This window comes from Mobula birostris, chromosome 28 (genome assembly GCF_030028105.1).
Source record: "Mobula birostris isolate sMobBir1 chromosome 28, sMobBir1.hap1, whole genome shotgun sequence".
NCBI lineage: Eukaryota > Metazoa > Chordata > Chondrichthyes > Myliobatiformes > Myliobatidae > Mobula > Mobula birostris.
The window spans coordinates 1546042-1571636 of record NC_092397.1 but is presented as its reverse complement, the minus strand read 5'-3'; the positions used below and the strand labels follow the sequence as shown (position 1 = coordinate 1571636).

Here is a 25595-nt window from a genome sequence, read left to right as displayed (position 1 = left end):
GGACCAGAGGACACAGAAAGAGTGGATGTGGAGAGGATGTTTCCTGTAGTGGGGGCAGTCTAGGACCAGAGGACACAGATAGAGTGGATGTGGAGAGGATGTTTCCTGTAGTGGGGGCAGTCTAGGACCAGAGGACACAGATAGAGTGGATGTGGAGAGGATGTTTCCTGTAGTGGGGGAGTCCAGGACCAGAGGACACAGATAGAGTGGATGTGGAGAGGATGTTTCCTATAGTGGGGGAGTCTAGGACCAGAGGGCACAGATAGAGTGGATGTGGAGAGGATGTTTCCTATAGTGGGGGAGTCTGGGACCAGAGGACACAGATAGAGTGGGTGTGGAGAGGATGTTTCCTATAGTGGGGGAGTCTGGGACCAGAGGACACAGATAGAGTGGATGTGGAGAGGATGTTTCCTATAGTGGGGGAGTCTCGGACCAGAGGACACAGATAGAGTGGATGTGGAGAGGATGTTTCCTATAGTGGGGGAGTCTCGGACCAGAGGACACAGATAGAGTGGATGTGGGGAGGATGTTTCCTATAGTGGGGGAGTCTAGGACCAGAGGACACGGATAGAGTGGATGTGGAGAGGATGTTTCCTATAGTGGGGGAGTCTCGGACCAGAGGACACAGATAGAGTGGATGTGGAGAGGATGTTTCCTATAGTGGGGGAGTCTCGGACCAGAGGACACAGATAGAGTGGATGTGGAGAGGATGTTTCCTATAGTGGAGGAGTCTAGGACCAGAGGACACAGATAGAGTGGATGTGGAGAGGATGTTTCCTATAGTGGGGGAGTCTCGGACCAGAGGACACAGATAGAGTGGATGTGGAGAGGATGTTTCCTATAGTGGGGGAGTCTAGGACCAGAGGACACAGATAGAGTGGATGTGGAGAGGATGTTTCCTATAGTGGGGGAGTCTAGGACCAGAGGACACAGATAGAGTGGATGTGGAGAGGATGTTTCCTATAGTGGGGGAGTCTAGGACCAGAGGACACAGATAGAGTGGATGTGGAGAGGATGTTTCCTATAGTGGGGGAGTCTAGGACCAGAGGACACAGATAGAGTGGATGTGGAGAGGATGTTTCCTATAGTGGGGGAGTCTAGGACCAGAGGACACAGATAGAGTGGATGTGGAGAGGATGTTTCCTATAGTGGGGGAGTCTAGGGCCGGAGGACACAGATAGAGTGGATGTGGAGAGGATGTTTCCTATAGTGGGAGAGTCTAGGACCAGAGGACACAGATAGAGTGGATGTGGAGAGGATGTTTCCTATAGTGGGGGAGTCTAGGACCACAGGACACAGATAGAGTGGATGTGGAGAGGATGTTTCCTATAGTGGGGGAGTCTAGGACCAGAGGGCACGGATAGAGTGGATGTGGAGAGGATGTTTCCTGTAGTGGGGGAGTCTAGGACCAGAGGACACAGATCGAGTGGGTGTGGAGAGGATGTTTCCTGTAGTAGGGGAGTCTAGGACCAGAGGACACAGAAAGAGTGGATGTGGAGAGGATGTTTCCTGTAGTGGGGGCAGTCTAGGACCAGAGGACACAGATAGAGTGGATGTGGAGAGGATGTTTCCTGTAGTGGGGGCAGTCTAGGACCAGAGGACACAGATAGAGTGGATGTGGAGAGGATGTTTCCTGTAGTGGGGGAGTCCAGGACCAGAGGACACAGATAGAGTGGATGTGGAGAGGATGTTTCCTATAGTGGGGGAGTCTAGGACCAGAGGGCACAGATAGAGTGGATGTGGAGAGGATGTTTCCTATAGTGGGGGAGTCTGGGACCAGAGGACACAGATAGAGTGGGTGTGGAGAGGATGTTTCCTATAGTGGGGGAGTCTGGGACCAGAGGACACAGATAGAGTGGATGTGGAGAGGATGTTTCCTATAGTGGGGGAGTCTCGGACCAGAGGACACAGATAGAGTGGATGTGGAGAGGATGTTTCCTATAGTGGGGGAGTCTCGGACCAGAGGACACAGATAGAGTGGATGTCGGGAGGATGTTTCCTATAGTGGGGGAGTCTAGGACCAGAGGACACGGATAGAGTGGATGTGGAGAGGATGTTTCCTATAGTGGGGGAGTCTCGGACCAGAGGACACAGATAGAGTGGATGTGGAGAGGATGTTTCCTATAGTGGGGGAGTCTCGGACCAGAGGACACAGATAGAGTGGATGTGGAGAGGATGTTTCCTATAGTGGGGGAGTCTAGGACCAGAGGACACAGATAGAGTGGATGTGGAGAGGATGTTTCCTATAGTGGGGGAGTCTCGGACCAGAGGACACAGATAGAGTGGATGTGGAGAGGATGTTTCCTATAGTGGGGGAGTCTAGGACCAGAGGACACAGATAGAGTGGATGTGGAGAGGATGTTTCCTATAGTGGGGGAGTCTAGGACCAGAGGACACAGATAGAGTGGATGTGGAGAGGATGTTTCCTATAGTGGGGGAGTCTAGGACCAGAGGACACAGATAGAGTGGATGTGGAGAGGATGTTTCCTATAGTGGGGGAGTCTAGGACCAGAGGACACAGATAGAGTGGATGTGGAGAGGATGTTTCCTATAGTGGGGGAGTCTAGGGCCGGAGGACACAGATAGAGTGGATGTGGAGAGGATGTTTCCTATAGTGGGGGAGTCTAGGACCAGAGGGCACAGACAGAGTGGATGTGGAGAGGATGTTTCCTATAGTGGGGGAGTCTAGGACCAGAGGACACAGATAGAGTGGATGTGGAGAGGATGTTTCCTGTAGTGGGGGAGTCTAGGACCAGAGGACACGGATAGAGTGGATGTGGAGAGGATGTTTCCTATAGTGGGGGAGTCTAGGACCAGAGGGCACAGACAGAGTGGACGAGGAGGGATGTTTCCTATAGTGGGGAGTCTAGGACCAGAGGACACGGATAGAGTGGATGTGGAGAGGATGTTTCCTATGGTGGGGGAGTCTAGGACCAGAGGACACAGATAGAGTGGGTGTGGAGAGGATGTTTCCTGTAGTGGGGAGTCTAGGACCAGAGGACACAGATAGAGTGGATGTGGAGAGAATGTTTCCTATGGTGGGGGAGTCTAGGACCAGAGGGCACAGATAGAGTGGATGTGGAGAGGATGTTTCCTGTAGTGGGGGAGTCTAGGACCAGAGGACACAGATAGAGTGGATGTGGAGAGAATGTTTCCTATGGTGGGGGAGTCTAGGACCAGAGGGCACAGATAGAGTGGATGTGGAGAGGATGTTTCCTGTAGTGAGGGAGTCTAGGACCAGAGGGCACAGATAGAGTGGATGTGGAGAGGATGTTTCCTGTAGTGGGGAGTCTAGGACCAGAGGACACAGATAGAGTGGATGTGGAGAGGATGTTTCCTATAGTGGGGGAGTCTAGGACCAGAGGACACAGATAGAGTGGATGTGGAGAGGATGTTTCCTGTAGTGGGGGAGTCTAGGACCAGAGGGCACAGATAGAGTGGATGTGGAGAGGATGTTTCCTGTAGTGAGGGAGTCTAGGACCAGAGGGCACAGATAGAATGGATGTGGAGAGGATGTTTCCTGTAGTGGGGAGTCTAGGACCAGAGGACACAGATAGAGTGGATGTGGAGAGGATGTTTCCTATGGTGGGGGAGTCTAGGACCAGAGGACACAGATAGAGTGGATGTGGAGAGGATGTTTCCTATAGTGGGGGAGTCTAGGACCAGAGGACACAGATAGAGTGGATGTGGAGAGGATGTTTCCTATAGTGGGGGAGTCTAGGGCCGGAGGACACAGATAGAGTGGATGTGGAGAGGATGTTTCCTATAGTGGGAGAGTCTAGGACCAGAGGACACAGATAGAGTGGATGTGGAGAGGATGTTTCCTATAGTGGAGGAGTCTAGGACCAGAGGACACAGATAGAGTGGATGTGGAGAGGATGTTTCCTATAGTGGGGGAGTCTAGGACCAGAGGACACAGATAGAGTGGATGTGGAGAGGATGTTTCCTATAGTGGAGGAGTCTAGGACCAGAGGACACAGATAGAGTGGATGTGGAGAGGATGTTTCCTATAGTGGGGGAGTCTGGGACCAGAGGGCACAGATAGAGTGGATGTGGAGAGGATGTTTCCTATAGTGGGGGAGTCTGGGACCAGAGGACACAGATAGAGTGGATGTGGAGAGGATGTTTCCTATGGTGGGGGAGTCTAGGACCAGAGGACACAGATAGAGTGGATGTGGAGAGGATGTTTCCTATAGTGGGGGAGTCTAGGACCAGAGGACATGGATAGAGTGGATGTGGAGAGGATGTTTCCTATAGTGGGGGAGTCTAGGACCAGAGGGCACGGATAGAGTGGATGTGGAGAGGATGTTTCCTGTAGTGGGGGAGTCTAGGACCAGAGGACACAGATCGAGTGGATGTGGAGAGGATGTTTCCTGTAGTAGGGGAGTCTAGGACCAGAGGACACAGAAAGAGTGGATGTGGAGAGGATGTTTCCTGTAGTGGGGGCAGTCTAGGACCAGAGGACACAGATAGAGTGGATGTGGAGAGGATGTTTCCTGTAGTGGGGGCAGTCTAGGACCAGAGGACACAGATAGAGTGGATGTGGAGAGGATGTTTCCTGTAGTGGGGGAGTCCAGGACCAGAGGACACAGATAGAGTGGATGTGGAGAGGATGTTTCCTATAGTGGGGGAGTCTAGGACCAGAGGGCACAGATAGAGTGGATGTGGAGAGGATGTTTCCTATAGTGGGGGAGTCTGGGACCATAGGACACAGATAGAATGGGTGTGGAGAGGATGTTTCCTATAGTGGGGGAGTCTGGGACCAGAGGACACAGATAGAGTGGATGTGGAGAGGATGTTTCCTATAGTGGGGGAGTCTCGGACCAGAGGACACAGATAGAGTGGATGTGGAGAGGATGTTTCCTATAGTGGGGGAGTCTCGGACCAGAGGACACAGATAGAGTGGATGTGGGGAGGATGTTTCCTATAGTGGGGGAGTCTAGGACCAGAGGACACGGATAGAGTGGATGTGGAGAGGATGTTTCCTATAGTGGGGGAGTCTCGGACCAGAGGACACAGATAGAGTGGATGTGGAGAGGATGTTTCCTATAGTGGGGGAGTCTCGGACCAGAGGACACAGATAGAGTGGATGTGGAGAGGATGTTTCCTATAGTGGGGGAGTCTAGGACCAGAGGACACAGATAGAGTGGATGTGGAGAGGATGTTTCCTATAGTGGGGGAGTCTCGGACCAGAGGACACAGATAGAGTGGATGTGGAGAGGATGTTTCCTATAGTGGGGGAGTCTAGGACCAGAGGACACAGATAGAGTGGATGTGGAGAGGATGTTTCCTATAGTGGGGGAGTCTAGGACCAGAGGACACAGATAGAGTGGATGTGGAGAGGATGTTTCCTATAGTGGGGGAGTCTAGGACCAGAGGACACAGATAGAGTGGATGTGGAGAGGATGTTTCCTATAGTGGGGGAGTCTAGGACCAGAGAACACAGATAGAGTGGATGTGGAGAGGATGTTTCCTATAGTGGGGGAGTCTAGGGCCGGAGGACACAGATAGAGTGGATGTGGAGAGGATGTTTCCTATAGTGGGGGAGTCTAGGACCAGAGGGCACAGACAGAGTGGATGTGGAGAGGATGTTTCCTATAGTGGGGGAGTCTAGGACCAGAGGACACAGATAGAGTGGATGTGGAGAGGATGCTTCCTGTAGTGGGTGAGTCTAGGACCAGAGGACACAGATAGAGTGGATGTGGAGAGGATGTTTCCTGTAGTGGAGGAGTCTAGGACCAGAGGACACAGATAGAGTGGATGTGGAGAGGATGTTTCCTATAGTGGAGGAGTCTAGGACCAGAGGACACGGATAGAGTCGATGTGGAGAGGATGTTTCCTATAGTGGGGGAGTCTAGGACCAGAGGACACAGATAGAGTGTATGTGGAGAGGATGTTTCCTATAGTGGGGGAGTCTAGGACCAGAGGACACAGATACAGTGGGTGTGGAGAGGATGTTTCCTGTAGTGGGGAGTCTAGGACCAGAGGACACAGATAGAGTGGATGTGGAGAGGATGTTTCCTATAGTGGGGGAGTCTAGGACCAGAGGACACAGATAGAGTGGATGTGGAGAGGATGTTTCCTATAGTGGGGGAGTCTAGGACCAGAGGGCACAGACAGAGTGGACGAGGAGGGATGTTTCCTATAGTGGGGAGTCTAGGACCAGAGGACACGGATGGAGTGGATGTGGAGAGGATGTTTCCTATGGTGGGGGAGTCTAGGACCAGAGGACACAGATAGAGTGGGTGTGGAGAGGATGTTTCCTGTAGTGGGGAGTCTAGGACCAGAGGACACAGATAGAGTGGATGTGGAGAGAATGTTTCCTATGGTGGGGGAGTCTAGGACCAGAGGGCACAGATAGAGTGGATGTGGAGAGGATGTTTCCTGTAGTGGGGGAGTCTAGGACCAGAGGACACAGATAGAGTGGATGTGGAGAGAATGTTTCCTATGGTGGGGGAGTCTAGGACCAGAGGGCACAGATAGAGTGGATGTGGAGAGGATGTTTCCTGTAGTGGGGGAGTCTAGGACCAGAGGACACAGATAGAGTGGATGTGGAGAGAATGTTTCCTATGGTGGGGGAGTCTAGGACCAGAGGGCACAGATAGGGTGAATGTGGAGAGGATGTTTCCTGTAGTGGGGGAGTCTAGGACCAGAGGACACAGATAGAGTGGATGTGGAGAGAATGTTTCCTATGGTGAGGGAGTCTAGGACCAGAGGGCACAGATAGAGTGGATGTGGAGAGGATGTTTCCTGTAGTGGGAGGAGTCTCGGACCAGAGGGCACAGATAGAGTGGATGTGGAGAGGATGTTTCCTGTAGTGAGGGAGTCTAGGACCAGAGGGCACAGATAGAGTGGATGTGGAGAGGATGTTTCCTATGGTGGGGGAGTCTAGGACCAGAGGACACAGATAGAGTGGATGTGGAGAGGATGTTTCCTATAGCGGGGGAGTCTAGGACCAGAGGACACAGATAGAGTGGATGTGGAGAGGATGTTTCCTATGGTGGGGGAGTCTAGGACCAGAGGACACAGATAGAGTGGATGTGGAGAGGATGTTTCCTATAGCGGGGGAGTCTAGGACCAGAGGACACAGATAGAGTGGATGTGGAGAGGATGTTTCCTATAGTGGGGGAGTCTAGGACCAGAGGACACGGATAGAGTGGATGTGGAGAGGATGTTTCCTATAGTGGGGGAGTCTAGGACCAGAGGGCACAGACAGAGTGGACGAGGAGGGATGTTTCCTATAGTGGGGAGTCTAGGACCAGAGGACACGGATAGAGTGGATGTGGAGAGGATGTTTCCTATGGTGGGGGAGTCTAGGACCAGAGGACACAGATAGAGTGGGTGTGGAGAGGATGTTTCCTGTAGTGGGGAGTCTAGGACCAGAGGACACAGATAGAGTGGATGTGGAGAGAATGTTTCCTATGGTGGGGGAGTCTAGGACCAGAGGGCACAGATAGAGTGGATGTGGAGAGGATGTTTCCTGTAGTTGGGGAGTCTAGGACCAGAGGACACAGATAGAGTGGATGTGGAGAGAATGTTTCCTATGGTGGGGGAGTCTAGGACCAGAGGGCACAGATAGAGTGGATGTGGAGAGGATGTTTCCTGTAGTGGGGGAGTCTAGGACCAGAGGACACAGATAGAGTGGATGTGGAGAGTATGTTTCCTATGGTGGGGGAGTCTAGGACCAGAGGGCACAGATAGGGTGGATGTGGAGAGGATGTTTCCTGTAGTGGGGGAGTCTAGGACCAGAGGACACAGATAGAGTGGATGTGGAGAGAATGTTTCCTATGGTGAGGGAGTCTAGGACCAGAGGGCACAGATAGAGTGGATGTGGAGAGGATGTTTCCTGTAGTGGGAGGAGTCTCGGACCAGAGGGCACAGATAGAGTGGATGTGGAGAGGATGTTTCCTGTAGTGAGGGAGTCTAGGACCAGAGGGCACAGATAGAGTGGATGTGGAGAGGATGTTTCCTATGGTGGGGGAGTCTAGGACCAGAGGACACAGATAGAGTGGATGTGGAGAGGATGTTTCCTATAGCGGGGGAGTCTAGGACCAGAGGACACAGATAGAGTGGATGTGGAGAGGATGTTTCCTATAGTGGGGGAGTCTAGGACCAGAGGGCACAGCTAGAGTGGATGTGGAGAGGATGTTTCCTATAGTGAGGGAGTCTAGGACCAGAGGACACAGATAGAGTGGATGTGGAGAGGATGCTTCCTATAGTGGGGGAGTCCAGGAGCAGAGGACACAGATAGAGTGGATGTGGAGAGGATGTTTCCTATAGTGGGGGAGTCTAGAGCCAGAGGACACAGATAGAGTGGATGTGGAGAGGATGTTTCCTATGGTGGGGGAGTCTAGGACCAGAGGACACAGATAGAGTGGATGTGGAGAGGATGTTTCCTATAGCGGGGGAGTCTAGGACCAGAGGACACAGATAGAGTGGATGTGGAGAGGATGTTTCCTATGGTGGGGGAGTCTAGGACCAGAGGACACAGATAGAGTGGATGTGGAGAGGATGTTTCCTATAGTGGAGTAGTCTAGGACCAGAGGACACAGATAGAGTGGATGTGGAGAGGATGTTTCCTGTAGTGGGGGAGTCTAGGACCAGAGGACACAGATAGAGTGGATGTGGAGAGGATGTTTCCTATAGCGGGGGAGTCTAGGACCAGAGGACACAGATAGAGTGGAAGTGGAGAGGATGTTTCCTATAGTGGGGGAGTCTAGGACCAGAGGACACAGATAGAGTGGATGTGGAGAGGATGTTTCCTGTAGTGGGGGAGTCTAGGACCAGAGGACACAGATAGAGTGGATGTGGAGAGGATGTTTCCTATAGTGGGGGAGTCTAGGACCAGAGGACACAGATAGAGTGGATGTGGAGAGGATGTTTCCTATGGTGGGGGAGTCTAGGACCAGAGGACACAGATAGAGTGGATGTGGAGAGGATGTTTCCTATAGAGGGGGAGTCTAGGACCAGAGGACACAGATAGAGTGGATGTGGAGAGGATGTTTCCTGTAGTGGGGGAGTCTAGGACCAGAGGACACAGATAGAGTGGATGTGGAGAGGATGTTTCCTATAGTGGGGGAGTCTAGGACCAGAGGACACAGATAGAGTGGATGTGGAGAGGATGTTTCCTGTAGTGGGGGAGTCTAGGACCAGAGGACACAGATAGAGTGGATGTGGAGAGGATGTTTCCTATAGTGGGGGAGTCTAGGACCAGAGGACACAGATAGAGTGGATGTGGAGAGGATGTTTCCTATAGTGGGGGAGTCTAGGACCAGAGGACACAGATAGAGTGGATGTGGAGAGGATGTTTCCTATAGAGGGGGAGTCTAGGACCAGAGGACACAGATAGAGTGGATGTGGAGAGGATGTTTCCTGTAGTGGGGGAGTCTAGGACCAGAGGACACGGATAGAGTGGATGTGGAGAGGATGTTTCCTATAGTGGGGGAGTCTAGGACCAGAGGACACAGATAGAGTGGATGTGGAGAGGATGTTTCCTGTAGTGGGGGAGTCTAGGACCAGAGGACACAGATAGAGTGGATAGGGTAAAAGTCAGAAAAAGTTGAGGAAGGGAGTACAAACTTGAGGTGTTTTCTCTGGGCCATTGAAAATGTAGGGATACTTGGTTTATAAAATTCTGAGGAGCAGGCTCTATCCAAAACTTAAAAATTTTGGATTGGGTAAACAGTGTCTTTTCCCAGGGTTGAAATATCAAATACCAGTGGTCATGCATTTAAGGTGAGCAGGAGACAGGGTACATTTAAAGCAGATGCGTGGGCAGGTTATTTTACTGAGAGAGTGGTGGGTGTGTGGAATGAGCTGCCAGGGGTGGGGGTGGAGGCAGATATGATAGAGGTCTTTGAGAGTCTGTTAGACAGACACATGAATGTGCTGGCAATGATGGGAGATGGACCATGTGCAGGGAATGATGGGAGATGGACCATGTGCAGGGAATGATGGGATATGGTCCATGTGCTGGGAATGCAGGGAGATGGACCATGTGCAGGGAATGATGGGATATGGACCACGTGCTGGGAATGGAGGGAGATGGACCATGTGCAGGGAATGATGGGATATGGTCCATGTGCAGGGAATGATGGGAGATGGACCATGTGCAGGGAATGATGGGATATGGACCATGTGTAGGCAGAAGGGATTTAGTTTATTTCAGCATCGTGTTCAGCACAGACATGATGGGCCAAATGGCCTGTTACTGTGCTGTACTGTTCTATGTTGTATGTTAGAGCACAGAGCTTACAACGTAGAACAATACAGCGCAGTGCAAGCACTTCAACCGATGATGTTGTGCTGACCTTTAACCTACTCCAAGTTCAATCAGACCCTCCTGGTTAGCTCTCCATTTCTCTCTCACCCATGTGACTATCTGACAGTTTTGTAAATGTCTGTAATGTATCTACTCCTATTGAATTTATGCCCTTTTCTTTGTTTATCTATGCATAATTCATTTGTAGATTAAATTCTAATTTGCCTAGGTTATTGTGTGTTTTGTTTGGAGAAACGTTGTCTCGTTTGACGGTGTAAATATGTATAGTTAAATGACAACAGACTTGCCTTGACCTGACTTTGGACGGTACTAGGAAACTGGAGCATGCAGAGTCGCACCACGTGGTCACAGGAACACATGCAAACTCCTTACAGCCAGCGATGGTAACCGAACCTCGCACGCAGTTTCTGCAAAGCGTTCCGCTGGACTCCTCGTTTGAAGTTTGATAGTCTATGGCTTGCTTTTTGCTGTCTGTGCAAGTTGTTCTTATTTTGCATGTTGGGCGTTTGCGTTTCCTTGAACGGGGTCGAGGGCGTTGCTCTGTTTTGTGGCTGTCTGCGGGAAGGCGAATTTCAGAGTTGCATTCTATATCCGTACTTTGGTAATACAGCTACTTTGAAAGTACAGTAACTGCTCAGCTTCCTGCTGCGTCACTGAAGAGGGGGGAGCATTTGATATCAAGAGCAGTCCTATCAGCAGCTCTGCTCAGTGATTAACTGTTAAACCGCTGTGAGGAGTCTCGCCTGCCACCTCTTGGACAGGAGACATGAGGAGACAGCTCTGTAAGCTGGGCTAAATTCAAAGAGATATTGATCGGACAATCCTGTACAAACAAATTTATATGTGCTGTCGTTCACTTTGAACCCTTAGAAAGGACAGAAGAGATTAGCATCAAAACAGTGAAAGGTGCAAAGTGTTGAACGTGCAGAGACCTGCATGTGAATAAATAGCCAGAGTTAGATCTATTATCATGGATATGGGTTCTGTTTTGCAGCAGCAAGGCTTGAAGACATTGTGCTATCAGTTACAATAACTAATATCAAAAATATGAACATTCAGTGCAAAAGGAGAGCAAATATAGTGACATAATGTTCACGAGTTCATGGACCAGTCAGAAATCTGATGCAGGGAGGAAGAATGCTGCACAGGATCAAAATAAGCTGCAGAGAGTTGTAAACTCAGCCCCAGCATGGGCACTGGCCTCCCCAGCACCCAGAACATCTTCAAGAAGCAATGCATCAAAAAGGGGGCATCCACTATAAGGACCCCCATCACCCAGGACGTGCCCTCTTCTCATTCCACCATCAAGAAGCAGGTACAGGAGCCTGAAGACACACACTCAATGATTCAGGAACAGCTTCTTCCCCTCTGCCATCAGATTTCTGAATGGACATTGAACCCATGAACACTGCCTCACTACTTACTTAATTTGACATTTTAAATATAAATATATATATATATATATATATAGGCGCGTGGCCAAGTGGTTAAGGCATTTGTCTCGTGATCTGAAGGTCGCTAGTTCGAGCCTCAGCTGAGGCAGCGTGTTGTGTCCTTGAGCAAGGCACTTAACCACACATTGCTCTGCGACGACACTGGTGCCAAGCTGTATGGGTCCTAATGCCCTTCCCTTGGACAACATTGGTGTCGTGGAGAGGGGAGACTTGCAGCATGGGCAACTGCCGGTCTTCCTACAACCCTGCCCAGGCCTGCGCCCTGGAAACCTTCCAAGGCACAAATCTATGGTCTCACGAGACTAACAGATGCGTAATACATATATGTACTGATTCGGATTCTGGGAAGCTGTTCCTGAATCGTTGAGTGTGTGTCTTCAGGCTCCTGTACCTCCTCCCTGATGGTAGCAATGAGAAGAGGGCATGTCCTGGGTGATGGGACCTTAATGATGGAGACTACCTTTCTGAGGCATTCCCTGATGAGGATGTCCTCTGGTGGGGAGGTTAGTACCCATGATGGAACTGGCTGAGTTTACAAATCTCTGCAGCTTTTTCCGATCCTGTGCACTGGCCCCTCCATACCAGACAGTGATGCAGCCAGTCAGAATGCTCTTCACAGAATATCTATAGTAAACTGCTAGACTCTTTGGTGATACTCCTTATAATCATAAAAGTCCTCTGGGTGGGTTTCGGAAATGGTCGGAAGTCCAGGGTAACACCAGCGGGCACAATGGATGAGGTGTTGTGGGAAATGGTCGGAAGTCCGGGGTAACACCAGCGGGCACAATGGATGAGGTGTTGTGGGAAATGGTCGGAAGTCCGGGGTAACACCAGCGGGCACAATGGATGAGGTGTTGTGGGAAATGGTCGGAAGTCCGGGGTAACACCAGCGGGCACAATGGATGAGGTGTTGTGGGAAATGGTCGGAAGTCCGGGGTAACACCAGCGGGCACAATGGATGAGGTGCTGTGAGAGGACTGCAGCCAGTGTAGCTGGACCTCGTCGGGGTGAGGGAAGACGACTACGACCAGTGCGGTTTTGCTGAAAGGAGAAACGAAAACAAGAGAGGGGGAAGAGTAGGATGTGAGGATGATTAGAACTCAGACAGAGAAAGATGAGGAAGGAGGGAGAGAGAGGCAGTTGTGAGGGACAGGCACTTTGGAAGGGTGTGGAGGTCTGGGAGGGTGATATTGAACGGAGGAGTGGATGTTTGGATAAGGGCATTTGGGAAAGGAGGACTGTGTGAGGAGCTTTGGGAGGGAGAGGAGGTTTTGAAGAAGTCTGTGAGGAAGTGGAGGTTTGAGATATCGAGCAGAGGCGATCTGGGAAGGAGATAAAGTTTACGAGAGGAGAATTGGGAGGGAGTGGATGTTTGGGAGGGAGGAGGTTTAGGAGAGGAGGATTGGATGAGGAGGTTTGGGAGGGAGAGGATATTTAGGAGAGGAGGTTTTGAAGGGAGAGAAGATTTGTAAGGGAGAGGAGCCCTGGGAGGGAGAGATGATTTAGGAGAGTGGGTTTTGGAGGGAGAGGAGATTTGTGAAGGAGAGGATGTCTGGGAAGGTGACAATGTGGAACAGAGTAGATTTGGGAAGGATGTAAGTTTCAGGAGAGATTTGGGAGAGGAGGATTGTGTGAAGAGGTCTGGGAGGGAAAGGAGGTTTGGAAGGGAGCAGAGGTTTGAGAGGGGCAGGAGGTTTCAGAGAAAGATGAGATTTAAGAGGGAAATGAGATTTGAAAGGCAGAGGAGGTTTGGGAGGGAGAGGAGGGAGCAAGAGGTTTGAGGCAGAGGGGAGATCTGGGAGGGAGCGGTTTGAGTGAGTAATGAGGTTAGAGACGGACAGGAGATTTGGGAGGGAGAGGTTTGAGAGGGAGAGTATATTTGAGAGGGAGATGTGGTTTGAAAGGAAAATGGAATTTGAGAGGGAGGTGATGGTTGAGAGGAAAAGTAGGTTTGAGTGGTAGAGGAGGTGTGGGAGGGTTAGAAGGTTTGAGAGGGAAATGGGGTTTGAGAGGGAAATGTGATTTGCGGGGGAGATGAGGTTTGGGAGGGAGATGAAATTTGTGAGGGAGATGAGGTTTGAGAGGGAATTGGGGTTTGTGAGGGAGAGGAGGTTTGAGAAGGAGATGAGGTTTGTGAGGGAGAAGAGGTTTGAGAGGGAGACGATATTTGTGAGGGAGAGGAGGTTTGAAAGGGAGGTGTGGTTTGAGAGAGAAATGAGGTTAGAGAAGGAGTGGATTGTTGGGAAGGAGGATAGATGAATCGGTGTCAGGGAATAGACAGGTTGAGGGAGAGAGAAGTCCAGACAATACCTTCTTCTCCGTTGATTAATCTGTGCATCGTTTCAGAAGATGAGCTGATGGATGCCAGCGTGAGAGAAGGCCTTCCTTGCAAGTTACCCCAGAGATTGCGGGAAGCTCTAAACTTAATAAGGAGTCTAGGAAAGGATTTGCTCACAGACCAGAACCTTATGATTCACTCTATTCCCATACCAGGATGGCTGTGGACCGATTTAATCTTCAGGCTTTCGGAGTCAATATGTGCTGTGCCCAGTGACAAACTCTCCCGGCTCCAAGGGCAAGAGAGATGAATTACTAATCCATTTATAATTGTCGCATTACCACAGTGAGAATCTTTTGCCTGCGTGCGACCCAGACAGATCTTTCTGTGCATCAGCACATCGAGGTCGTACCGAGGAAAACAGAACACAGAACAGAGCAAACAACAGGAATTCTGCAGATGCTGGAAATTCAAGCAACACACATCGAAGTTGCTGGTGAATGCAGTAGGCCAGGTAGCATCTCTAGGAAGAGGTGCAGTCGACGTTTCAGGCCGAGACCCTTCGTCAGGACTAACTGAAGGAAGAGTGAGTAAGGGATTTGAAAGTGGGAGGGGAAGGGGAGATCTGAAATGATAGGAGAAGACAGGAGGGGGAGGGATGGAGCCAAGAGCTGGACAGGTGATAGGCAAAAGGGGATACGAGAGGATCATGGGACAGGAGGTCCGTCCGGGAAGAAAGACAAGGTGGGGGAGGGGGACCCAGAGGATGGGCAAGAGGTATATCCAGAGGGACTCTTCCTTCAGTTAGTCCTGATGAAGGGTCTCGGCCTGAAATGTCGACTGCACCTCTTCCTAGAGATGCTGCCTGGCCTGCTGCGTTCACCAGCAACTTTGATGTGTGTCACACAGAATAAAGTGTTACGATTACAGAGCGAGTGCAGCGCAGGCAGATATTAAGGTGCAAAGGTCACAATGCGGTAGATTGTAAGGTCAAGTGTCCATCCTTTAGCGTATGAGAGGACTGTTCCACGAGTCTGATACCAGCGGGCAGAAGCTGTCGTTGAGCCTGGTGGGACGTGCTTTCGGGCTTTTGCATCTTCTGTCCGATGGGAGAGGGGAGAATGTCCATAATTCATTCCCTCTCAGGTCATAAAGAAAGCTTCTGGCACGTTGGTCTTTATAAATCAAAGTACTGAGTACAGGAGATGGGATGCCATGTTGAAGTTGCATAAAACATTGGCAAGGCCTCATTTGGAGCACTGTGTGCAGCTTTGGTCACCTACCTACCGGAAAGATGTAAATAAGGTTGAAGAGTACAGAGGAAATTTACAAGGATGTTGTCAGGTCTGGAGGACCTGAGTCATGGGGAAAGGTTGAATAGGTTAGGACTGTGTTCTTTAAAAAGTAGAACATTGAGAGGAGATTTGATAGAGGTGTTCAAAATGATGAGGGGTATAGAGACGGTAAATGCAAGCAGGCTTTTTCCACTGAGGCTGGCTGGAGGTACAACCAGAGGTCATGGGTTAAGGGTGAAAGGTGAGGTTTAAGGGGAACTTGAGGGGAAATGTGTTCACACAGAGGGTCCTGAGATTGTGGAATGAGCTGCCAGTTTAGGTGGTGTATGTGAGCTCGATTCAAAGGCTCAAGGTTCACTTGTTATCAAAGCATGTATCCATATACAACTCTGAGATTCATCTTCTCCGGATAGCCACGAAGCAAAGGAAGAATATGAAAGTCGTTCAGAGTGAAAAGCATCAAACCCAACCCCCATACAAAAAAGAATGGCATTCCTATCATCAATTCCCCACTAAGCCCCCCTTCCCCACCCCCCCTGCACAGCAAAACAAAACGAAAAGGGCAATAAGAAAACACAGAATATAAAAACCATAAATCTGAAAAGTCCACAGACCAGAAACACAATAATTCTATCCATAAATACAGAACTACAATACCATCCCACGTTGTCACCAACTTTCATTGAAAGAAAGGAACACAACATGAGGCCGAGAGGCCGACCTGCCAGTCACAGTCAGCCTTACAGCGATAGCTGCTCACCGAAACCTCTCCGGCAGCGAACAAAAGGCGGGCAGGCAGTCGGAGCTGAGCTCTCGCATGTCTTCTGCCTCGTTGTCTTAATCTGTCTGGATGTTTTACTCAGCGATTAATGGATACTTTAAACGGTGAAAGTGGAATCGAACATCAGCTCGCTCCGCGTCTCGATTTCCTTGCATCGAGACCGTCCGAGTATGCGCTCGCTTGCCGGAACCTTCTTGGAGGCAGCAAGGCATTGGATCACTGAAACATTGTCCAAACTGTAGATCACAGGCCCTGACAGTTTCAGTGTTTAAGAGAAATTTGGATAGGTACATGGATAGTAGGAGTATGGAGGACTATGGACCCAGTGCAGGTCGATGGGAAGTAGGCATGGACTAGATGGGCCGAAGGGCCTGTTTCTGTGCTGTAATTTACCACGAGTATGACTCTAAGAGAGAATGTCCAGGGTGTGTGGGGTCTTTGATTTTGCCAGCTGCTTTCCTGAAGCAGCGAGAAGCGCAGACAGAGTCCGTGGATCGGATGCTGGTTTGTGTGATGTGCCCAGCAGTGTCCACACTTCCCTGCAGTCTCCAGTGCAGAGTTTCGGAGATTACACTGGAGGTGAGAGCGCGACGCAGGGTGTGGTGCCAGAGATGAGGAAAGTATCTGACTCTTAGAGAGTCAATGGGAGGAGTGGGGATTTCTGGAGAAAGAGGAACTCATCTGTGGCATCGTCAGGAGAGGCCAAGTTTGTTCATGAGCGGCTAAGCAAGTAGCCCCTGGTCTTCCTATCTCAAAGGACACTATCTCCTCCCAATTCAGTGAACGGAACTTGCTGTCAAATTTCATTAAACCGAACCCTGAAGACAACTTCCAGTAATTTGTATCTATTTTTAATCTCAGGATATATTTTATTCATACCAATAATTCTTAAATGGTAATATAGGGCAATCAGTGTCCTCAAAAGCCGATGGCACTGTGGTGCGGAGGGGAGGACTGCTGTCTTCCGGCCCCAGGGACCCGGGTTCAATTCTGACCCCTGACACTGTCTACGTGCAGTTTGCACAGCGCCCCTGTGATCCCAAACAGGCTCTGCAGAAGCTGAAAACCGAGAGAAATGTACACAAAGTGCCGGAGGAATTCAGTACGTCTTTATTCCCCTCTGTAGTCGCTGCCTGACCTACTGAGTCTTCCACCATCTTACGATCTTGAGACCAGAAGATACAGGAGCGGAATAGACTGTTTGACCCACTGGGTCCCCTCCACCATTTCACCATGGCTAATCCATTTTTCCCCTCCCACCTTCTCCCCGTGTTCCTTCATGACCCGTCTAATCAAGAACCTACCAACCTCTGCCGTCAATATACCCAATGACTTGGCCTCCACAGTTGCCTTTGGCAATAAATTCCACAGATTGATCACTCTCTGGCTAAAGAAATTACTCCTGGCCTCTATTTTAAACTGTATCCTCTGGTCCTAGACTCCCCCACTATAGGAAACATCCTGTCCACATCCACTCTATCTGTGCCCTCCGGTCCTAGACTCCCCCACTATAGGAAATATCCTCTCCACATCCACTCTATCTGTGTCCTCTGATCCTAGACTCCCCCACCATAGGAAACATCCTCTCCACATCCACTCTATCTGTGTCCTCTGATCCTAGACTCTCCCACTATAGGAAACATCCTCTCCACATCCACTCTATCTGTGTCCTCTGGTCCTAGACTCCCCCACTATAGGAGACATCCTCTCCACATCCACTCTATCTGTGTCCTCTGGTCCTAGACTCCCCCACTATAGGAAACATCCTCTCCACATCCACTCTATCTGTGTCCTCTGATCCTAGACTCCCCCACCATAGGAAGCATCCTCTCCACATCCACTCTATCTGTGTCCTCTGATCCTAGACTCCCCCACCATAGGAAGCATCCTCTCCACATCCACTCTATCTGTGTCCTCTGATCCTAGACTCCCCCACTACAGGAAACATCCTCTCCACATCCACTCTATCCGTGTCCTCCGATCCTAGACTCCCCCACCATAGGAAACATCCTCTCCACATCCACTCTATCTGTGATCCTAGACTCCCCCACCATAGGAAACATCCTCTCCACATCCACTCTATCTGTGTCCTCTGATCCTAGACTCCCCCACCATAGGAAACATCCTCTCCACATCCACTCTATCTGTGTCCTCTGATCCTAGACTCTCCCACCATAGAAAACATCCTCTCCACATCCACTCTATCTGTGTCCTCTGATCCTAGACTCTCCCACTATAGGAGACATCCTCTCCACATCCACTCTATCTGTTTCCTCTGGTCCTAGACTCTCCCACTATAGGAGACATCCTCTCCACATCCACTCTATCTGTTTCCTCTGGTCCTAGACTCCCCCACTATAGGAGACATCCTCTCCACATCCACTCTATCTGTGTCCTCTGATCCTAGACTCCCCCACTACAGGAAACATCCTCTCCACATCCACTCTATCTGTGTCCTCTGGTCCTAGACTCCCCCACCATAGGAAACATCCTCTCCACATCCACTCTATCTGTGTCCTCTGATCCTAGACTCCCCCACCATAGGAAACATCCTCTCCACATCCACTCTATCTGTGTCCTCTGATCCTAGACTCGCCCACCATAGGAAACATCCTGTCCACATCCACTCTATCTGTGTCCTCTGATCCTAGACTCTCCCACGATAGAAAACATCCTCTCCACATCCACTCTATCTGTGTCCTCTGATCCTAGACTCTCCCACTATAGGAGACATCCTCTCCACATCCACTCTATCTGTTTCCTCTGGTCCTAGACTCTCCCACTATAGGAGACATCCTCTCCATATCCAGTCTATCTGTTTCCTCTGGTCCTAGACTCCCCCACTATAGGAGACATCCTCTCCACATCCACTCTATCTGTGTCCTCTGGTCCTAGACTCCCCCACTACAGGAAACATCCTCTCCACATCCACTCTATCTGTGTCCTCTGATCCTAGACTCTCCACTATAGGAAACATCCTCTCCACAGCCACTCTATCTGTGTCCTCTGATCCTAGACTCTCCCACTATAGGAAACATCCTCTCCACATCCACTCTATCTGTGTCCTCTGGTCCTAGACTCTCCCACTATAGGAGACATCCTCTCCACATCCACTCTATCTGTTTCCTCTGGTCCTAGACTCCCCACTATAGGAAACATCCTCTCCACATCCACTCTATCTGTGTCCTCTGGTCCTAGACTCCCCACTATCGGAAACATCCTCTCCACATCCACTCCATCTGTGTCCTCTGGTCCTAGACTCCCCCACTATAGGAAACATCCTCTCCACATCCACTCCATCTGTGTCCTCTGGTCCTAGACTCCCCCACTATCGGAAACATCCTCTCCACATCCACTCTATCAAAGCCTAACAACATTTAATAGGTTTCAATGAGATCTCCCCCGCCTCACTCTTCAAAACTCCAGCAAGTACAGGCCCAGAGCAATCAGTCGCTCTTCATGTGTTAACCCTTTCATGGGATCATTCTTGTAAGCCTCCTCTGGACCTTTGTCCATGTGGTGGGGGGGGGGGGGATAAACTTTTCCTAAATCTGTGAAATTATTCCATGATTTAACACCATCACTTCCCGAAGTAAAACCGGCCTGTGGTGTAGGGGCATCAGCACCGGACTTCGAGGCGAATGGTCCTGAGTTCGAATCCGGCCGGCCCCTTGCACACTTTCCAACCGTGCTGGGTTGAACGTTAAGCACCTTGGCCTCGTGAAAAACCGCAGTCAGATGCTACGGAAACGGCAAAAACGACACCCGAAGCGCCACAATGCGCGAGAAGGAACAACCACAACACAATGACCAAAGTAAATGGTTTATAACAGTTTGAATAAACGTTCACTTGCACTCAGTGCAACTTCATTAGCTACACCTGTACACCTGCTTGTTAATGCAAATATCTAATCAGCCAATCGTGTGCCAGCAACTCAATGTTTTAAAGTATGCAGACATGGTCAAGAGGTTCAGTTGTTGTACAGACCAAACATCAGACTGGAGAAAAAATGGACTTTGACCATGGAATAATTGTTGGTGCCAGATGGGGTGGTTTGAGTATCTCAGAACCTGTTGATCTGGATTTTCACTCACAACAGTCTCCAGAATTACAGAAAATGGTGCAAATCTTTTTAAAAAGCATCCAATGAGTGGCAGTTCTCAGAATCAGGTTTATTGTCACCGGCATGTGTCGTGAAATTTGTTAACTTAACAGCAGCAGTTCAAAGCAATGCATAATATAGAAGAAGAAAATAATCAATCAACTACAGTATACGTATATTGAATAGATTAAAAATTGTGCAAAAACATAAATAATATATATTTAAAAGTGACGTAGTGTTCATGGGCTCAATGTCCATTTAAGAATCAGATGGTAGAGGGGAAGAAGCTGTTCCTGAATCGCTGACTGTGTGCCCTTCAGGCTTCTGTACCTCCTACCTGATGGTAACAGTGAGAAAAGGGCTGCCTGGGTGCTGGAGGTCCTTAATAATGGACGCTGCCTTTCTGAGACACCGTTCCCTAAAGATGTCCTGGCTGGTATCTAAGATGGAGTCGACTAAATTTATGACTCTCTGCAGCTTCTTTCAGTCCTGTGCAATAGCCCCTCCATACCAGACAGTGATGCAGCCTGTCAGAATGCTCTTCCTGGCACAACTATAGAAGCTTTTGAGTGTATTTGTTGACTCTTCAAACTCCTAATAAAGTATAGCCACTGTCTTGCCTTCTTTATAACTACATCGATATTTTGGGACCAGTTTAGATCCTCAGAGATCTTGAAACCCAGGAACTTGAAGCTGCTCACTCTCTCCACTTCTGATCCCTCTATGAGAATTGGTATGTGTTCCTCCATTTTACTCTTCCTGAAGTCCAAAATCAGCTGTTTCATCTTACTGACGTTGAGTGCCAGGTTGTTGCTGCGGCACCACTCCACTAGTTGTTATATCTCACTCCTGATTGCCCTGTTGTCTCCCTCTGAGATTCTACCAACAATGGTTGTATTGCCTAGCCATACAGTCATGGGTATATAGAGAGTAGAGCAGCGGGCTAAGCACACACCCCTGAGGTGCACCAGTGTTGATCGTCCGCAAGGAGGAGATGTTGCCACCAACCAGCACAGATTGTGGTCTTCTGGTTTGGAAGTTGAGGATCTAATTACAGAGAGAGGAACAGAGGCCCAGGTTCTGCAACTTCTCAATCAGGAAGGGAGGTACAGAGATCCAGGTTCTGCAACTTCTCAATCAGGATTGTGGGAATGATGGTATTAAATGCTGAGCTGTAGTCGATGAACAGCATCCTGATGTAGGTGTTTGTGTTGTCTAGGTGGTCTAAAGCCACGTGGAGACCCATTGAGATTGCATCTGCTGATGACCTATTGTGGCAATAGGAAAATTGAAATGGGTCCAGGTCCTTGCTGAGGCAGAAGTTCAGTCTAGTCATGAACAACCTCTCAAAGCATTTCATCACTGTCAATGTGAGTGCTACCGGGCGATAGTCATTAAACAGCCCACATTATTCTTCTTAGGCACCGGTATAATGGTTGCCCTTTTTGAAACAAGTGGGAACTTCACCCATAGCAGTGAGAGGTTGAAAATGTCCTTGAATGCTCCTGCTAGCTGGTTGGCACAGGTTTTCAGAGCCTTACCAGGTACTCCATCGGGACCTTCCACCTTGTGAGGATTCACTCTCTTTAAAGACAGTCTAACATCAGCCTCTGAGATGGAGATCACAGGGTCATCAGGTGCAGCAGGGATCTTCACAGCTGTAGTTGTGTTCTCTCTTTCAAAGCCTGCATAGAAAGCGTTGAGTTCATCTGGTAGTGAAGCATCATTGACATTCATACTATTGGGTTTTGCTTTGTAGGAAGTAATATCTTGCAATGAGAGATTATCTTGTTAATGAGAGAGATCAGAGGAGAATGGCCAGACTGGTTCAAGCTGACAGGAAGGTGACAGTAACTCAATTAACCACACGTTACAATAGTGGTGTGCAGAAGAGCATCTCTGAACACACAACATATTGAACGTTGAATTGGATGGGCTACAGCAGCAGAAGACCATGAACATGCATCCCTTGACCACTTTACTATAACTTAGGCATCCGTTAGTCTCATGAGACCATGGATTTGCGCCTTGGAAGGTTTCCAGGGCACAGACCTGGGCAAGGTTGTATGGAAGACCAGCAGTTGCCCATGCTGCAAGTCTCCCCTCTCCACGCTACCGATGTTGTCCAGGGGAAGGGTATTAGTCATAGTCATACTTTATTGATCCGAGGGAAATTGGTTTTCATTACAGTTGCACCAACCAAGAATAGAGTATAAATAAAGCAATATAAAACCATAAATAATTAAATAGTAATATGTAAATGCCAGGAAATAAGTCCAGGACCAACCTATCGGCTCAGGGTGTCTGACCCTCCAAGGGAGGAGTTGTAAAGTTTGATGGCCACAGGCAGGAATGACTTCTTATGACGCTCTGTGTTGCATCTTGGTGGAATGAGTCTCTGGCTGAATGTACTCCTGTGCCCACCCAGTACATTATATAGTGGATGGGAGACATTGTCCAAGATGGCATGCAACTTGGACAGCATCCAGACACCACCGTCAGAGTGTCCGGTTCCATCCCCACAACACCACTGGCCTTACGAATGAGTTGTTGATTCTGTTGGTGTCTGCTACCCTCAGACTGCTGCTCCAGGACCCCACACAGCTTGGCACCAGTGTCATCGCAGAGTGATGTGTCGTTAAGTGCCTTGCTCAAGGACACAACACGCTTCCTCAGCCAAGACTCGAACTAGCGACCTTCAGATCACTAGACCGACACCTTAACCACTTGGCCACGTGCCCACACTACTATATACTAGACGTTCCGAATAAGGTGGCCTCTGACAGTAGATAGATATATGTACATACACACGTACAAAGAGCCTGAGTTGTGGGAGTCCTTGAGAGTGAGTCTGTAGGTTGTGGAATCAGTTCAGTGTCAAGGCGAGCGCAGTTGTAGGGTAATAATTATCCTGAAGCTGGCGCCTGGTGCTCCTCTCGTCTCTGCCTGATGGTAACAGCGAGAGGAGAGCAGGGCCTGGATGCTGAGGGCCCTCGATGATAGATGCTGCTTTCTTGCAGTGGTGCTCAGAGGTGGCTCAACAGTAAACACATCTATCTACCAAATCTAACAAGGAGGAAGCTTCGGAGAAAAAAAATAAACACCCTGGTGACAAATTTCAGTGAACAGACTGCCATCGGTAAATTTAATTGAATAAAGCCTCCGTCAAGTTTCAAGATGCTGGGATTAGATTTCACCAAGCAAAATTTCGTGAGGATTTTTAAGGGCCGTTTCTCTTCCATCTCGCTCAGCCTGGTTGCTGCATTTCAGGGTATTGCAACCTGCCATCAAACTCTAGGAAACAGCTCCCTCCAGTGAGATTCCACGAAACAGATCTGGGCATCGAATTCAAGGTAACAGTGCCAGGCTTTGAGCTTCACCCTGCGACCTAATTTCAAAGAGCGGCCCAAGTTTCGAACGTCTGCACCCAGCGACTCTTCATCACGCTGTGCTTTTAAATCGCAATAAATCGTTTTCTGGTAAGAAGACGAGATTCAAGATTCAGGATTCAAAATATGCGTTTATTTATCAGATACACACCGAAAGAGACAGCGAATCACGCGACCAAGCGTGACATCCACTGGACTGTTCACAGAACTACTTCTTTTACGTCTCCTTTCTCTTTCAAATACTTTTTCTGCTACTGTTAGAGCCTGTGATCTATATTTATACTTTATACTTTATTGGCACCAAATAATTGATACTAAAGCGTACAATCATCACAGCAATATTTGATTCTGCACTTCCCGCTCCCTGGATTACAAATATTAAATATTAAAAATATTAAATATAGTAAAAATTAGTAAATATTAAAAATTTAAATTATAAATCATAAATAGAAAATAGAAAAATGGAAAGTAAGGTAGTGCAAAAAAACCGAGAGGCAGGTCCGGATATTTGGAGGGTACGGCCCAGATCCGGGTCAGGATCTGTTCAGCAGTCTTATCACAGTTGGAAAGCAGCTGTTCCCAAATCTGGCCGTACAAGTCTTCAAGCTCCTGAGCCTTCTCCTGGAGGGAAGAGGGACGAAAAGCATGTTGGCTGGGTGGGTCGTGTCCTTGATTATCCTGCAGCACTGCTCCGACAGCGTGCGGTGTAAAGTGAGTCCACGGACGGAAGATTGGTTTGTGTGATGTGCTGCGCCGTGTTCACGATCTTCTGCAGCTTCATTTGCAGCGGGGGGGGGGTGGTGTTTAACAGGCCGATGGAATGACCTGGCACTCTGCTGTCTCCGAAGCCAAGCGAAGTGCGTGGCCTCGGGACCAAAAAACCCTGGAGACAGGATGCAAGCCAGTGATCATCTCTCACAAGCCTCACCAACTGAAGCGCTAAGGGGAGATTGAAATCACCGAGGCACGCGTGGAAGGCGAGCGGGTTTTTAGCGACATCAGCCACCCCCTCATTCACTACTGCTGGGGGAAGGCGACGCGTGACGTTCTCTCTCCATCTTGCTCATTGCTCCCAGAGTAAGTCTCCGCGTACGATGGGCTCTCTCTCTCTCTCCCTCCGATGCTGTCTGAGGATAATGCCAGAGTCCTAGGCATTGGGCAGGTTTAATCGACACGGCGTGTGGATTGGACTCTGAAATTCACGTTATGGTGTGTTTCTGGTTTCTGGTTGCTCCTTTGTTGTTATTTTGGGTGATTCTGAATTGCGTCGGCCTGCAGATAACGAGCACTGAGCTGAACTGAATATGCCTGGACTCTTTCCATCTTGTGTTTTATATCCTGTGTTTCTGAATCGTGATTTTTGTTGCTGTCTGCAGTGATTTGTTTTGTCTTGTATGTGGGAGAGGGCTGATGTTTTTCTTTGAACAGATTCCATAGTTTTTCCATGTTTCGTGGCTGTCGGTGGGGAAGACGAATCTCAGAGTTGTATATTTCACTTTGAAAATAAACTTTTGACTCTTGAATCTTTGAAATTCTTCGTTTAAGTTAACAACCAACACAACCTAAGGTGGTGCCGGGGGCAGCCTGCAAATGTCGCCACACATTCAGGCGCCAACATAGCATGCCCGCAATGCTTGGCAGAACAACACGGCCAGCAACAAGCATCAAATGATAGGAGACCAAGCCTCTTTCCTCCCTCCCAACCACAGCCCTTTAATCCCGACAGGCCATCTTCTTCAGCTGCAGATTTTAGAGACTGTAGATAAAATTGGAAAATGTTGGACACCCTTAGAACCTCAAACGGAGCCAAGTCAAGTTTATTGCCATCTGCACAAGTCCATGTACACACAAATGCAACGAGAAAACTTACTTGCAGAAGCATCATAGACACAGAGTGTCAGATATTCAACACTCAGAGGAAAATATCCATTATATTGCCTCACACAGAGTATTGTGAGCAGTTTTGGCCCCTCATCTAAGAAAGGATGTGCTGACACTGGAGAGGGTTCAAAG

The 25595-nt window shown here is 49.2% G+C and overlaps 1 protein-coding gene across 1 annotated transcript in view; it reads left to right on the top strand.

Annotated features, from left to right (window-relative positions):
• LOC140188906 (neurexin-2-like) overlaps positions 1–25595 on the top strand; it is a 698418-nt gene that overhangs the window by 286685 nt on the left and 386138 nt on the right. The window contains exon 4 of the mRNA XM_072245561.1: positions 15518–15529. Within this exon, the coding sequence (XP_072101662.1) occupies positions 15518–15529 (12 nt within the window). The remainder of the gene's footprint in view (positions 1–15517; positions 15530–25595) is intronic.